The 14,495-nt window shown below is 35.8% G+C and overlaps 2 protein-coding genes across 2 annotated transcripts in view; both read right to left on the reverse strand.

The window, feature by feature from the left end:
• Positions 1–14,495, reverse strand: part of LOC145999405 (uncharacterized) — a 105,642-nt gene that overhangs the window by 58,546 nt on the left and 32,601 nt on the right. The gene's annotated exons all lie outside the window — the stretch shown is intronic.
• Positions 1,072–2,896, reverse strand: LOC145999716 (uncharacterized). The gene has a single exon (XM_083136996.1). It carries the CDS (start codon positions 2,894–2,896, stop codon positions 1,634–1,636), a length of 1,263 nt encoding a protein of 420 aa, XP_082993122.1. The 3' UTR covers positions 1,072–1,633.

Raw genomic sequence — 14,495 nt, forward strand, 5'->3', positions numbered from 1 at the left:
GTCCACAAATTGATGCAAAGGGAAAGCGTGTGTCAGTATGAAGAAGCAACAACCATGGCTTTAGCAATACTTGTGAAAAAAGTTCTGTAGGAATGCTGATATTGTTGATATTTAGAAGCACATATGGGAAAAAGTCAAAAGACTCAAATTAAATTCATCAATTTTAAGTTCAAATCAAATGTTACAATATTAATTTTTCTCAGAGCATCAGCAGCTGGTGAGAGAAACATCTTCTTACAAGATTCATCGATGTCTTTTAAATATCATTTTAACATTTTGTATTATGTAATCTGCTAAAAAGTGATCATATGCACATAGGAGAAAATTTGCGCAGCTTAGGCCAATAAAATCCCTATCCACAATGTACAGGGGGACAGCTTCCTTCTCTGTTAGGTATCTTCCATAAGGAATAGGCATAATAAATTGTTTGCATGTTAAAATCAAGTATCGGTATTATCTTTCAACTACTGGTGACATGTTTGAAAGCATGGTGGAGATCCCTGCTTGATATAGAGACATCCCTCCTGATGTGCAGACAATTGATTCTGATAATCCAGACTTCAAGATCCTAAAGCATGTGAGATGTGCACAGTCAAGAGATTTCTATTTAGAAATCCATTTAGAAACACTGATGGTGTGATTTCTAAACATTCAATACAGATCATTGTTTGCAATACTTCTTTAATGACTTCTGTTTGGTGTGTAATCTCCTCACATGCAAAATATAATAACTTTATGTTTGCAGACAAAATATTTCATTCAAATTAAACAATTAATACATTTCCGTTTCATGTGTATGTCTCCAGATGTACTTTGAAGTTACCTTTAAAAAAAACTTGTCACAATTTCAGTTTCTCTTTGAGATGAAACATCCTCATAACTATTAAAGTTATCTTTCCAGACAAAACATTTATTACAAATTGAACAATTGAAAGGCTTCTCTCTAGCATGAATGCACATATGTGAATAAAGACGTCTTTCATTTCCAAAACCTTTGTTGCAAAATTGAACATTTAAAATATCTCTCTTTACTGTCAAGCTTCGTGTGTACATTAAGTGTACACCTCCAGACAAAAGATCTTAGAAAATTCAACAATGAAAACATCCTCTCCGTACTGTGAATGCTAACATGCACATTAAGTTGGCCCTTAGCAGCAAAACTTTTCATGTAATTAGAACAACTAAAAGGCTTCTCCTTTAAGTGAAAATTTGATCCATGTATCCTGTGTTTAAATAATATATTCGTTTAAACGTCTCCATTGGAAGGCATCCTGTCTAGTTTCGATGTCTACAAAGAACCCTACCCTGTAGATAAGCTAGCTGAGTTTTAAGATTAAGGTTTATGAACCTTTGCACCAAATGAAGGTAGCAGTGGAAATAAGTACACTAAAATTGCTTTTACGGGCAAAATAATTATTGCAAATTGAACAATTGAAAGGATTCTCTCCAGTGTGACCCTCACATCTTCATTAAGATGAAATTTACGGGCAAAATCTTTGTTGCGAATTGAACAAATGAACGGCTTCTGAACAATTGAAAGGCTTCTCTCCTTTGTGACCTCTCAGATGCACATTAAGATGATCCTTAAGTGCAAAATTTTGTTGCAAATTGAACAGTTGAAAGGCTTCTCTATTCAGTGAATATTCATATGTACACCAAGATCTCCTTTACGTGCAAAATCTTTATTGCAAACTGAACAATTGAAAGGCTTCTCTTTAGTGTGAACAGTCATATGTATACTAAGATCCCCTTTACGGACAAAATTTTTATTGCAAAATGAACAATTGAAAGGCTTCTCTCCAGTGTGACCCATCACATGCTCATTAAGATGATCTTTACGGGCAAAATCTTTGTTGCAAATTGAACAATTGAAAGGCTTCTCTCCAGTGTGACGCCTCACATGCTCATTAAGATGAAATTTACGGGCAAAATCCTTGTTGCAAATTGAACAATTGAAAGGCTTCTCTATTGAGTGAATATTCATATGTACACCAAGATCTCCTTTACGTGCAAAATCTTTATTGCAAACTGAACAATTGAAAGGCTTCTCTTTAGTGTGAACAGTCATATGTATAGTAAGATCTCCTTTACGGACAAAATTTTTATTGCAAAATGAACAATTGAAAGGCTTCTCTCCAGTGTGACACCTCACATGCTCATTAAGATGATCTTTACGGGCAAAATCTTTGTTGCAAATTGAACAATTGAAAGGCTTCTCTATTGAGTGAATATTCATATGTACACTTAGATCTCCTTTACGGACAAAATTTTTATTGCAAATTGAACAATTGAAAGGCTTCTCTCCACTGTGACCCCTCACATGGTCATTAAGATGAGATTTACGGGTAAAATCCTTGTTGCAAATTGAACAAATGAAAGGCTTCTCTCCAGTGTGACTCCTCACATGCTCATTAAGCTGAACTTTACGGGCAAAATATTTGTTGCAAATTGAACAATTGAAAGGCTTCTCTATTGAGTGAATATTCATATGTACACTTAGATCTCCTTTACGGACAAAATTTTTATTGCAAATTGAACAATTGAAAGGCTTCTCTCCAGTGTGACCCCTCACATGCTCATTAAGATGAGATTTACGGGTAAAATCCTTGTTGCAAATTGAACAAATGAAAGGCTTCTCTCCAGTGTGACCCCTCACATGCTCATTAAGATTAACTTTATGGGCAAAATCTTTGTTGCAAATTGAACAATTGAAAGGCTTCTCTATTGAGTGAATATTCATATGTACACTAAGATTTCCTTTACGGACAAAATTTTTATTGCAAATTGAACAATTGAAAAGCTTCTCTCCAGTGTGGCCCCTCATATGTTCATTAAGATGATATTTACGGGCAAAATCTTTGTTGCAAATTGAACAAATGAAAGGCTTCTCTCCCATGTGACACCTCACATGCGCATTAAGATGAACTTTAAGCGCAAAATCTTTGTTGCAAATTGAACAATTGAAAGGTTTCTCTCCAGTGTGAACCCTCACATGTGCATTAAGATTAACTTTACGGGCAAAATCTTTGTTGCAAATTGAACAATTGAAAGTCTTCTCTTTTGAGTGAACATTCAAATGTACACTAAGATCTCCTTTACGGACAAAATTTTTATTGCAAATTGAACATTTGAAGGGCTTCTCTCCAGTGTGACCCCTCACATGCAAATTAAGATGATATTTACGAGCAAAATCTTTTTTGCAAATTGAACAATTGAAAGGCTTCTCTTTAGTGTGAACCCTTACATGTGCATTCAGCTTATCTTTACGGGCAAAATCTTTGTTGCAAATTGAACAATTGAAAGGCTTCTCTTCTGAGTGAACCTTCATGTGTATACTAAAATCTCTTTTACGGGCAAAATATTTATTGCAAATTGAACAATTAAAAGGATTCTCTTTTCTGTGAACACTCATAAATGTAATACGCTTAGCTTCATTGACAAAAGTTTTCTTGGAATTTGAACAACTGAAAAGCATTTGTGTTTCTTTTGTTATCAAACCTTCTTTGTCAGAGAAAGTGTTGTTATAGATGGGACCTATACATTGCTTTCTCCTGTTATTAGCCTTGGAACCATTAACATATGCCTTGCTTGCAAGGGTTCTTGGTGAAGGTTCAGCCTCAAAATTTTCTCCTCTATTGATACATTCTGTAATTTCTCTTGGCTGCTCTTGTTCTCTTAAGCTTCGTGCAGACACTGACCTTGGGACATCTTGTAGTTGTTCTTCCACATAGTTCTTGATCAGGTAGCTGAAAAAAATATGATACAAATATAGTTTCACTTTCTGAGTAAATAATGAGAATGACTGACATGTGAAAATAAATGAAAAGGGAAGGAGCATAAATTAGAGTGTTGATGGGGACATACAGATGACCTGCATCTTGCGCTGAAAATTCTACGTAGTACATCTCCTGTGTGTGTCTAATATAATGTAAACACGCTTCCAAAATTTAAGCACACAATGGTAAAATCAACAAAAATGGAATAGTAAAGCTTTGATTAGCACAAAATTGCACATGAAGGTAGCAAATGTGTTTATGCATTAATGAAAACAAGATTTGTGTACAAAGATGAAAAAAAAATTACTTTTTTGTAATTTATAAGATGACATCACATTTGGGTCATTAACATAATGATGTTTAAAGGCAAACAAGCCAAACAAAACTTACAGTAATATGGTAGGGGAGACCGGGGTAATTAGAACATGGGGTTATTGGAACATGTTAATGTAGAATAATTTAAAACGAAAAGACTGGTGTAATAACATTTCATACCTATGTACCTACACTAAACCTACATGCAGAAAATTTGTTATTGGAATAACTACACAAAAGTAAGTTTTATTTGACTTTTATTATACACCTACAAAAAATGATGTGACGCTTGCTTGGTGTTTCTCTGCTTCTGCATATACTGGATGTGAATGAAAGAACCCTTTCAAAATTTTCTTCAGCCCTATAATAAATCATAAGGGCACACATCTTTTCATGTGAGTTTGGTTGTCTATGGGCAATTTGCCTGGTTTTTATAAGCAATGTTCTTATTACCCCAAAAATTTCTGCAAAGGGGTTATTAGAACATTGCGTAATTTGCTTGATTTCGCTTGGGTATACTAGATTGTACATGTAACTATTAGAAGTTTTTTCTTTACTACATTGTAGAATGGCCTGTAACCTTTCAAATAAATCATAGAACACTTATTTTCATTCACACATGTTTGCTTCACAGCTGGGAAATTGAACTTTATGAAAAAAGACGTTAACTTGGGATTTTATTTAAACAAGCATTGATAACTCCAGAAGAAGTAGAGCTATCGTGTTCAAATTTGCAGGGTAAATGGGACATTTATATATGATGTTCTTATTACCCCAACAGCAATCTAAAGCTATTCAGTTGAAATTTCTAAGTTATGTTCCATTAACCCCAAATGGGGTAATTGGAACAATTTTATGGTGTCATGACAATTATTTTTTTTTTGACGAGTATTTGCAATGCAGGTATGGTCATTATTTTTTTCAAAAATATACAAAAGATGTCCTTTTAAATGGTAGAAATTTTTAAAAAATCCATCAGTAACTTTCTGAGTAATTTACAGTGCAACTTCTACAGGCTGTTTCCCGTTCCAATTATCCCGGTCTCCCCTATGTGACCAAAACAAAACTTACCTTAATATGGTATGTGACCACCACGGACCTTCACACAAACTTTACAACGATTTTCCATGCTTTCAGTGAGGTGATCAACCATCGCCGATGCGAGCAATGGCCATTCCTCCATTAGGGCAGTTTCCAATTCTCTGAGACTGGCTGGAGGAGGTAAACGTGCAGACACAGCTTGCCCGAGGGCATCCCAAAGGTTTTAAATGGGATTAAGGTTGGGCCACTCCATACGAGAAATGCCCTCAATTTCCAGGTACTTGTCACCGATGTTGGCTCGATGGGGACGGGCATTATCGTCCATACGACTGAAATAAGGACCAACTGCTGCAGCGTAGAATCTTACAATGCAGTCTAGGACTTCATCCCAATACCGCGCAGCCATTACAGAACCGGTGTGATATCCCATTGAAATTCGAGCCCACACCATGACGCTGCCACCTCTGAATGCATGATGTTCGATGATGTTCTTGGCCTGATTGCATGTGCCTAGTTCTCTCCAGACCCTTACACGCTTATCATCTGATTCCAGGGCAAATCTGGACTCACCCGTGAACAGGACGTTGCACCAATCTGAGACAGTCCAATTGACATGTTGACACCACTTTAACACATTCCGGTCTGGCCTCATAATACAGCATTTTTACCTCTGGACCGGTTTTTGGTTGTTTTTCAAAAAATCATACAAAAAATATTTTTAATTTGTTTTTATTTACCACACATTTCTTAAATCTACAAAACTTCCTCTTTTCAATTAACAAAAATTTGTTAAATTTTCTTTTCATTTTCAGACATTTTTGAATATTTTTTTCAGCAATGTTTTGTGAAAAAAGAAAAAAGTACATCATTGTAACAAATGTTAATATAGAGATATTTTAAGTTCGTAATCTGGAAATTTCAATAATTAACAATGCAAAAACTACATAAACTATCAACACATCTTTTGAATCTTGCATAAGAATACTTCTTATGTGCACATAACAAAAAATAATTACAAATTACAAGTAATTAGCTTTTGTATGAAAAAGTTCAAAACATTCAGGAATGCAGAGAGCAACGTCACAGCTGGGGCAGTAAAATGTTGTAACAGAGTCTGAAGAAGACCTTGCTAGAAGGTTGAAACGTTACGTTTAGTTTATGTTTTTAATAAAATAAATTACTGCCTTGGTCAGCATATTTAGTTTTTCATTTTTTTTAAATGTTGTGTCTTTTCTTACTCACTTGACAGTTTCTTTTTTGTGCCTGTCTCCACAAACTTTACATGACCTACAGGGCCTTGACTTTTTCTCTGTAGGGGGGGATTTTCCTTGGAAAATGGTGGCCTGTTAGCCTATCTGCTGTAGTTGACATTGATGTTTGACCTTGAATATCTTCACCTGCTTTGATGAGTAGCGCTTCCCCTACTTGGATGATGAACTCTTCCCGAGACATATTATGATTTTCCCTGTTTACTTTCTTATAAATTACATAGGCATTCACCACTGACCTAATGAACAAATGGAATGCAGAATTTCCGCTATGCGGTCTGGATCTAAGGATGCCATTCTAAACAATGTAACGTACATCAACCCGACAACAAACAGTCGCAGGTGAGAGATAAAAATAGGACATGAGTCACCTAGCGGTCGGAATTTCAACCAAGAGGTTTGAAGGAACACTCACATGAGACGAACTACGAACATAGCCCGTAGTTCAATCGGCAAAGTGATTGCATACTGCAGGATGGGCTATTCCCGTCTTTTGTCCACATTGACTTTAAGTGCACTGCGGGCTATGCCCGTCGTGAGACCCCCAATGTGTTAATCTTGCCCCTCTGGCTTGGACGGTTAGTGCAACATAAACACATGGTACTCGGGTGGACAATAACTTCATGTGGTGCCTTCGGCGCACAGTACTGGCAGATATTGTCTTACCAAATGCTGCTGCAACCATGGATGTAACAGTTGCAGAGGTCGCTCGTCAATTCCGCTTGGCTACTATAGCAATATATTGATCATCAGAGGGGGCAGTAACCCTTGGACGACGGGGTAGAGGTCTCCGGACAACTGTTTGACTTGTTTGGAATTGTTTTATAATCGAGAAATTACCGAATGATCAACACTAAAGAAAATATAGTGACATCTTTGATAGGCTGTCCTGCTTCAATGCATTCGACAGCATGCCAGCGCTCCCTATCTGTCATTCATATTCTTTCAGCCATAGAAACACGAATATTATTAAAAATAATAATACAAAAGTTATAAACACTTCGTATCAGCTTTAAAATGCACCTCAAACCCTTCAAAATGCTGGCATCTTCAACGAAAGTGTGATGGTTTTTGCACAAAAACCTCGCTTTTAGGCTATTTCAAGAGCACAGATTAAGCACCTAGGTACAGATGATTCACTCTCTACTTACAAAAATGAAGATACACATAAAAACTGACATCTACATCGGAAGCGATTTTCAGCCACTAAATTTCACATATGCATGCTTTTGAAAATTTGCATTGCGTGTTTAACTTTTGAAAGGCAATTATTCCTTCAAGAATGAATATTAATATTTTATTACCATTTAGTCAGAAAATATTCATATTTTTGCTGTAATTTTCATTAGGTTGGCCATAAAGTTTTGTGCATATCAATAGTGTGACAATATGTTGTCATTGCATCACACATTTACATTCATTCAATCTTCTTCTCTGTAACAAAGCTACATTTTTGGAAGATTAACTGTAGCTGTAGAGAAGCTACTTTTAAAGTGTAGCCTTATAATTATTGCTAATATATTTGCTCAATACTGGTTCAGTACAAAAGCAAAAATAGTGACAGGATAAAATTAAATGCTGTCTACTCTAAGTTTTTTTAATAATTAAATACAAATAAATTTTATAAAAATTCATAAGGAAGAAAAGTGTGATCTATTTGATGAAAGGATGAACCTCCAGTGTAGGTGCGAGAACATAGAGCTCTAGCTCTGACAGTCAAAATTAGACAGACCAGACTGCAGACTGGATGTGAATGTGAATGTTGAGAGTAAAAAGCCTCGGAATCTTGCCACCTTTTGGTGTGGGGATACTCAAATTTGAGCTAAATAAAAGTAAAGGAGTTGCTTGGTGAGGTTTATTGACTGTGTTCTGCAGGGGTGACCATCGCCCACAAGGCCAATTACACATCCCTCCAAAATCATGTTCTACATTCCCTCCAATCATATCATATTCACGACTTCATACCATATCTTAATCCCTACAAAGTATTTCATTACGACAGTGTGTCTACCGAAAGTAACTTTTTCTTAGCTTTACTGAACAGTATACAGACCTCCTCCCTAAACAGGAGTACCCATCACTCAAGACTGCCCCTAAAATCATAATCCCCCCAAAATAGTATGGATGAATATGTAATAATTTATGTCTATTTGAATGAAATACCAAGTTTAATTAAATAACACTGATAAACAATGAAATACTCCTTTAAATAAAACTAAGTGATCTTTATTTATTGAGATGTGCTGATAACGAATATCACATCCGTTTTCCTGTATCACCTAAATTTTTTGCAGAACACCCACATTTTATAGTTTTATGGTTTCAGGTCTCCGCACCCTGCTCCGCATCCGGCTTAACGTTTGGTTCCTAGCAAATGGATAAGAACCTTTTAGCGACCTTGTGTGTTTATGACTGGAACTTAATATTTCGTGGAGGAAACATCTGGCAGTAGAGTAATTTCCTGTTTCTCTGTTAAAATTTGTTCTTTTGTGGGTTAGTCGAGTCTTAACTTCCTTTCCGATAACTTTGCGAGTAGCCGTATTTTATGTTTGTGTATGTTCGTGAAATTGTGAATGTTATATTGTGTATAGTGAAGTGAAGTGTAAGTTGTATTTTAACAATACGATAAGAGCATTCATAATTGTTTTATTAAAGAAATATATTATAACTCAATGAGTTTGCCATGTCACGCAAATGTGTGAATAACGCGAACTTGTTTTGTTATGTTTGCGCGGAATTTACTCCGAAGTCACAGAGAAATACTATCACTCCTATAGTGAAAAAAGCATATGAGTTGTATTTTGGAAGTAAAGTATAAGAGGGAAAAAGCTGGGCACCAGGTAAAATTTGTTGTAATTGTTTGCGAACTTTACGTGGTTGGCTTAATGGCACTCACAAATCAATGCCCTTCGGAAACCCTGTAATATGGTCAGAACAGAAAGATCATACTACGGATTGTTACTTCTGTTTAACAAACATAGTGGGATATAGTTCTAAATCAAAACATTCTATATTTTATCCTGATGTTCCTTCAGCCAAGAAACCTATGAGTCATGATTTTAAACCAATTCCTAAACCTCCTAAAGAATGGACAGTGGATGAAACCGAACCAAGCAGTGCTTCTCCAGATGACGAACCTGGACCCTCATATTCAAACACCGATCCAAATTTTCGTGATCCAAATATACGTCACTTTATTTCCCAATCCTAACTAAATGATCTAGACAAAGACCTAAAGCGGAATTATTAGGTTCTCGTCTCTGAGGGTGGAATTTATTACAAGATGGTGTTAAGGTGTCATATCGGAAATGCCAACAATCACTGACACATTTTTTTTCTGTTAGTAATGAGTCAACTTACTGCAATGATGTAGAAGGCCTTCTGCAAGAACTTGGAAGAAGTCACAACCCAAACGAGTGGAGACTATTTTTAGATTCATCTAAGAATAGTTTAAAAGTAGTATTGTTGCATAATGGGAATATATACCCATCAGTACCCCTTGCCTATTCTTCCACCATGAAGGATACATGTGAAAATATGGATACAATATTAAAAGTGATAAATTATGAAAAATATGGTTGGCAGATATGCAGAGACCTCAAAATGATTGTTATACTGTTAGGCATGCAGTCTGGGTTTACAAAATTTTGTTGCTTTCTTTGCGAATGGAACAGCCGGGCAAAAGATAAACATTACAACATTGTGAATTGGCCCATACGAAAAAACTTAATTCCTGGAGAGAAGAGTGTTAGGAATCACCCTCTACTTGAGAAAGACAAGATTTTGTTACCACCGTTGCATATAAAGTTAGGTCTGATGATTTTTTTTTAATGCTTTGGATAAACACGGTGAGGCTTTTGGGTACTTGAGAAAAACATTTCCTAAACTCGGTGATAGTAAGTTAAAAGAAGGCATATTTATTGGGCCACAAATCCGTGAGATCATTCATGATGACAACTTTGTGGAATTGCTAACAGAAAAAGAGAAATGTGCATGGTTAGCTTTCAGACAAGTATGCTGTAATTTTCTTGGAAATGTGAAATCTGACAACTACAAGGAACTTCTTAAGAACTTGTTGAAATGTTATCAGCACATGGGGTACAATATGTCCTTGAATATCCACTTTTTACATTCGCATTTGGACTTTTTCCACCCTAACTTGGGTGCAGTTAGTAACGAATGCGGCGAGAGATTTCACCAGGATATTTCTGTCATGGAGAAACGATATGCAGGAAAATCGGTACAGAACATGTTAGCAGACTACTGTTGGAACCTCAAGGAAGAGGTTTATGGTGGCAGTTACAAACGGCAGAGTTCAAGAAAGAAATTTACTGCGACGCCAAGTGTCCTGGGTTCGAATCCCGGTCGGGCTTGGTTGTTTGTGAATGTCCATTCATCAATTTCATCATTTCATCACTCGTCCTCATCTTCGCAAATTAGCCAAGAGGCACAAAACGCGAAGTAAAATAAACTAAATCAATCAATCAATCAAGAAAGAAAGAAATTTTGAAAATATGAGTAAAACTGTGTTTTTTTCCTTTTTTTTTGCATGAAATTTCTTCATTGAACAGTCAAAATCTGTCCTATGTATATTTTTAATTTTTTTTATATTTCATAGTTATTCACTTCAATATTTAAATCTTATTTCATGAGCAAACAAACAAAAATAATTTCAAATTTTGATGTATTATTACAAAGGGAATTAAATTTTTATTAAAAATTCAAATCCAGGAAAAACGATAGGTGATACAGCATTTCTACTTTCAGATTTGGATTCAGCGGGGTCGAATTATAAATAATCACCTAATTTCGTTCAAAGGAGCAAAAAATAGTTTGAATTTGTTCATCAGTGTAATCCATATCTTTTAATTGTTCAAATTTTGAAAAAAAGTAAAGCTATAATGAAACTACAAGGAAAGAAACCTGCGCAGACTTGCAGCTCCCATGCAACGTACTCCTGCGTGGAGGGAAGGGGCAGAGTAAAGCATGCTTTCTTATGGTCCAAGCTGAATGGAAGAAGGGAAAGCTGCGTGGACAATTATCGGCAAAGGCTTTTTGCTTGTGGTCGCTCTATAGCACATTGATTGTTTAATTGTTTATTTTTGGAAAAATATATAAATATTGAATATTATATTACTTGAAGGGAAAAAATTCCCCCAAAAATCTCGATGGCACAGCCTGCACCATAAACCCCCCTGTGGCCACCCCTGGTGTTCTGTATAAATTGTTCTTAATATGCTGAACAGTAGCATATGGCAAATTGTTCAGGAAAAGCAGAGAAAGAAATGATGACAAATATAAACTGCGAAATTTTTATCAAACCACAATTTTAGGTTAATAAGTCTGTATTGCTTAAGTCAAGAAACAAAAGATTCAGAAAAAGACATAATCTTTAGTATTCTTCAATCAGGCAAGTACGGATCACCTGCAGTGGCGCAGGAACGTTTTTCATTTGGGGGGTACAAAATTCAGCATTCCACTTATATATATACTAGCAGGCACGTATCTAGACATACATTTCGGAGGTCCAACCAAGTGTCGCAATAATAATTATAATAAGAATTAAAATAATTATATTTAATTAAATTAAAATATTAAATAAATATGTAAATTAATTAATATTGTATTGTTATTATTACATGAACAGGTAAAAGATAGTAAGAATAGAGATATAACAGCACGTATTCATTATCTAGAATACGTGTAGTTAAGATCGCCAAGATTTGCATAAAAACAACTGCCCTGGCAACAAATTTAATGTCAAATAGAAAAGGAATTGAATATTTATTGAATAACAAAATAGGAGTTAGATCAAATTAGCGAAAAGTGAAGTTCGTTATTAATATTTTACTGATATTATCATTAGTAGCGTGCATAAATCTTTAGAACCCTCAAAGCCGTATGAGCCAAGTAAGTTCAGCGGAAATAACCATCAATTATATAACAAATGCTAAACAATTATAATTTGATTATTTACCATTACTACTTGGTAAGTCTTTCGGGGGGGGGGGGGGGTTGGACTCCCTGGACCTCCCTAAATACGACCTTGGTACCTAGATATAACGTGAAGCCATGATAAATATTTTATTTTAGAACAGCATACACGAATGCCCTGTTGTTTAATGCAAAATTTGCATAAATATTTTTCTTTGTTTTTAGAATTCATGTTTTTTTTAAAGAACAAATTTTAAAACCAGATAACAATTCTGGAACATATAAAACTGTGGACCTCGTTCCGAACTTATTGGAATTTAACGGAACGGAAAATCAGGAGTTTGAAATGTGAAATTGATTGGTTGACTTGGTGTTATAAGTCCACTTTTATGCACAGTAAGGCTAATCTGGACTGGCCTACAATTTAAAGTGGGATCCGAACCACTATGTGCCTCCACCGGGTATCGACCTCGGGACCCCTTGATTACAAGGTGCCATCGGGGAGGCCCTCGAAATGTGAAAATTGCGAACCTAGACACATCTATTCATTTTAATGCAGGTTGAGATTAAAGGGGGTTAGGAGGATCTTGAGCCACTCCTACCAGGAATAATCACCTCTCACCCACTGGATACAGAAACCACATTATTCAATATATCATATTTATAGAGTTTCACTTCAGTTCAGTTCATTCTAATTTTAATGTCCCATAGCCTACACATAAAAATATCTTTAAACAATTTATGGCAGATGTGTACCACATCCAATGCATTTTAGAAGCCATGCATTTGGTATTTTCTCAGACTTCTAGGGCGTTGTATTAAAAAAGAAAAGAAAAACTGAGTTGAGATGGTTCCCGATCAACTCGTAAGAAGTCTAACTTTGAAATATTTGTGAAACACTTGATAAAGCATTTATTTGTTATATTATTAGCTGTAGCTAATGACACTCTTCAAGCAATGAAAGTACTATCGATACATATACAAAACCGAAATCCTTCAGCTCTCAGAGGAAGCAAGGAAAGCCATACGTTCAAGTTTTTTTTTTCCTTTTCAATCGTTGATAGACAATATAAAGAGCCGGCCAATTATTAAATGCAGGTGCATGCATGTGTTTTTGGATGACATGTCAATTTCTCGTATATGTGAAAAGGTAAACTTTAATAGAAGCAAAAGCATGTGTGCGTCACAGTTAAAGATTTTCTCATCTACAAAGAAAATACAAAACACATTCCCACCTCGCCGGCCTCCGTGGCAGAGGGGTTAGCATCGTTCGCTCTGACGCCAGAGGTCCCAGGTTCGAATCCCGGTCTGCCTGGGCATGGGTGTTATTTGTGAGTGTCCATCAATTTCATAATATCCTCACTCATCCTCATCTTTGCGATTAACCAAAAGTTGCAGAAAAGTGATATAAAATAAACCAAATAAATTAATCAAACATCACTCAAAGGCCTTGTGAATCCAATCCAAAATCTACCATTAGAACCTGCAGTGAGTCTCACCTATCTCGTTCATTCATCTGACTATTAAATTTCCTTACAGTTTGACTTTAGGGTTTAACTTAAAACGGCATTGTGTTTGTGTTGCATTCGATATAAAAGTTAGATTCTAAGCAATTAATGTCCAATTATAAGTATACTTAATACATAGGTAAAACTAGCCCCCTCTGATAAAATCGCAAATTGCACTCTGTTTAAATGTTTAGCGAAAGTGTCATTTCACCTAGGAATGATATGGTTTTGCGATGAGTTGAGAATTGTCACAGCCTCAACTCGTTTCCTGTGTGGTGAGGTCCTTCTCGTTCTTGTTTGTCTTTATTATTGTTTCGGTTTCCACTCTGAAGTTGTTAAAACTTGTTCTAGATTCACTTCATGCTCAGATAGGATAATCGGGACTCTATTTTCAAAAATAAATATCTTAATATTTAAGTATAGCTTTCCGAACATCCTCTTACAAAGTTATGAAAAATATGGGTGAGGTACTGGAGTACATTGTACCCCCGAGTTGGGTTGTTGTTGAGTTGAGTTGGTGTTTAAAGTCCACTTTATGCACATTAAGGCTAATCGGGACTGGACCTACAATTTAAAGTGGGATCCGAAGAACTTGTACCTCCCTCGGGTGTCGAACCCGGAACCCCCTGATTACAAGGCAACGACGCTACCAC

This window comes from Lepisma saccharinum, chromosome 15 (genome assembly GCF_977018435.1).
Source record: "Lepisma saccharinum chromosome 15, izLepSacc3.1, whole genome shotgun sequence".
In the NCBI taxonomy this organism is placed as follows: domain Eukaryota; kingdom Metazoa; phylum Arthropoda; class Insecta; order Zygentoma; family Lepismatidae; genus Lepisma; species Lepisma saccharinum.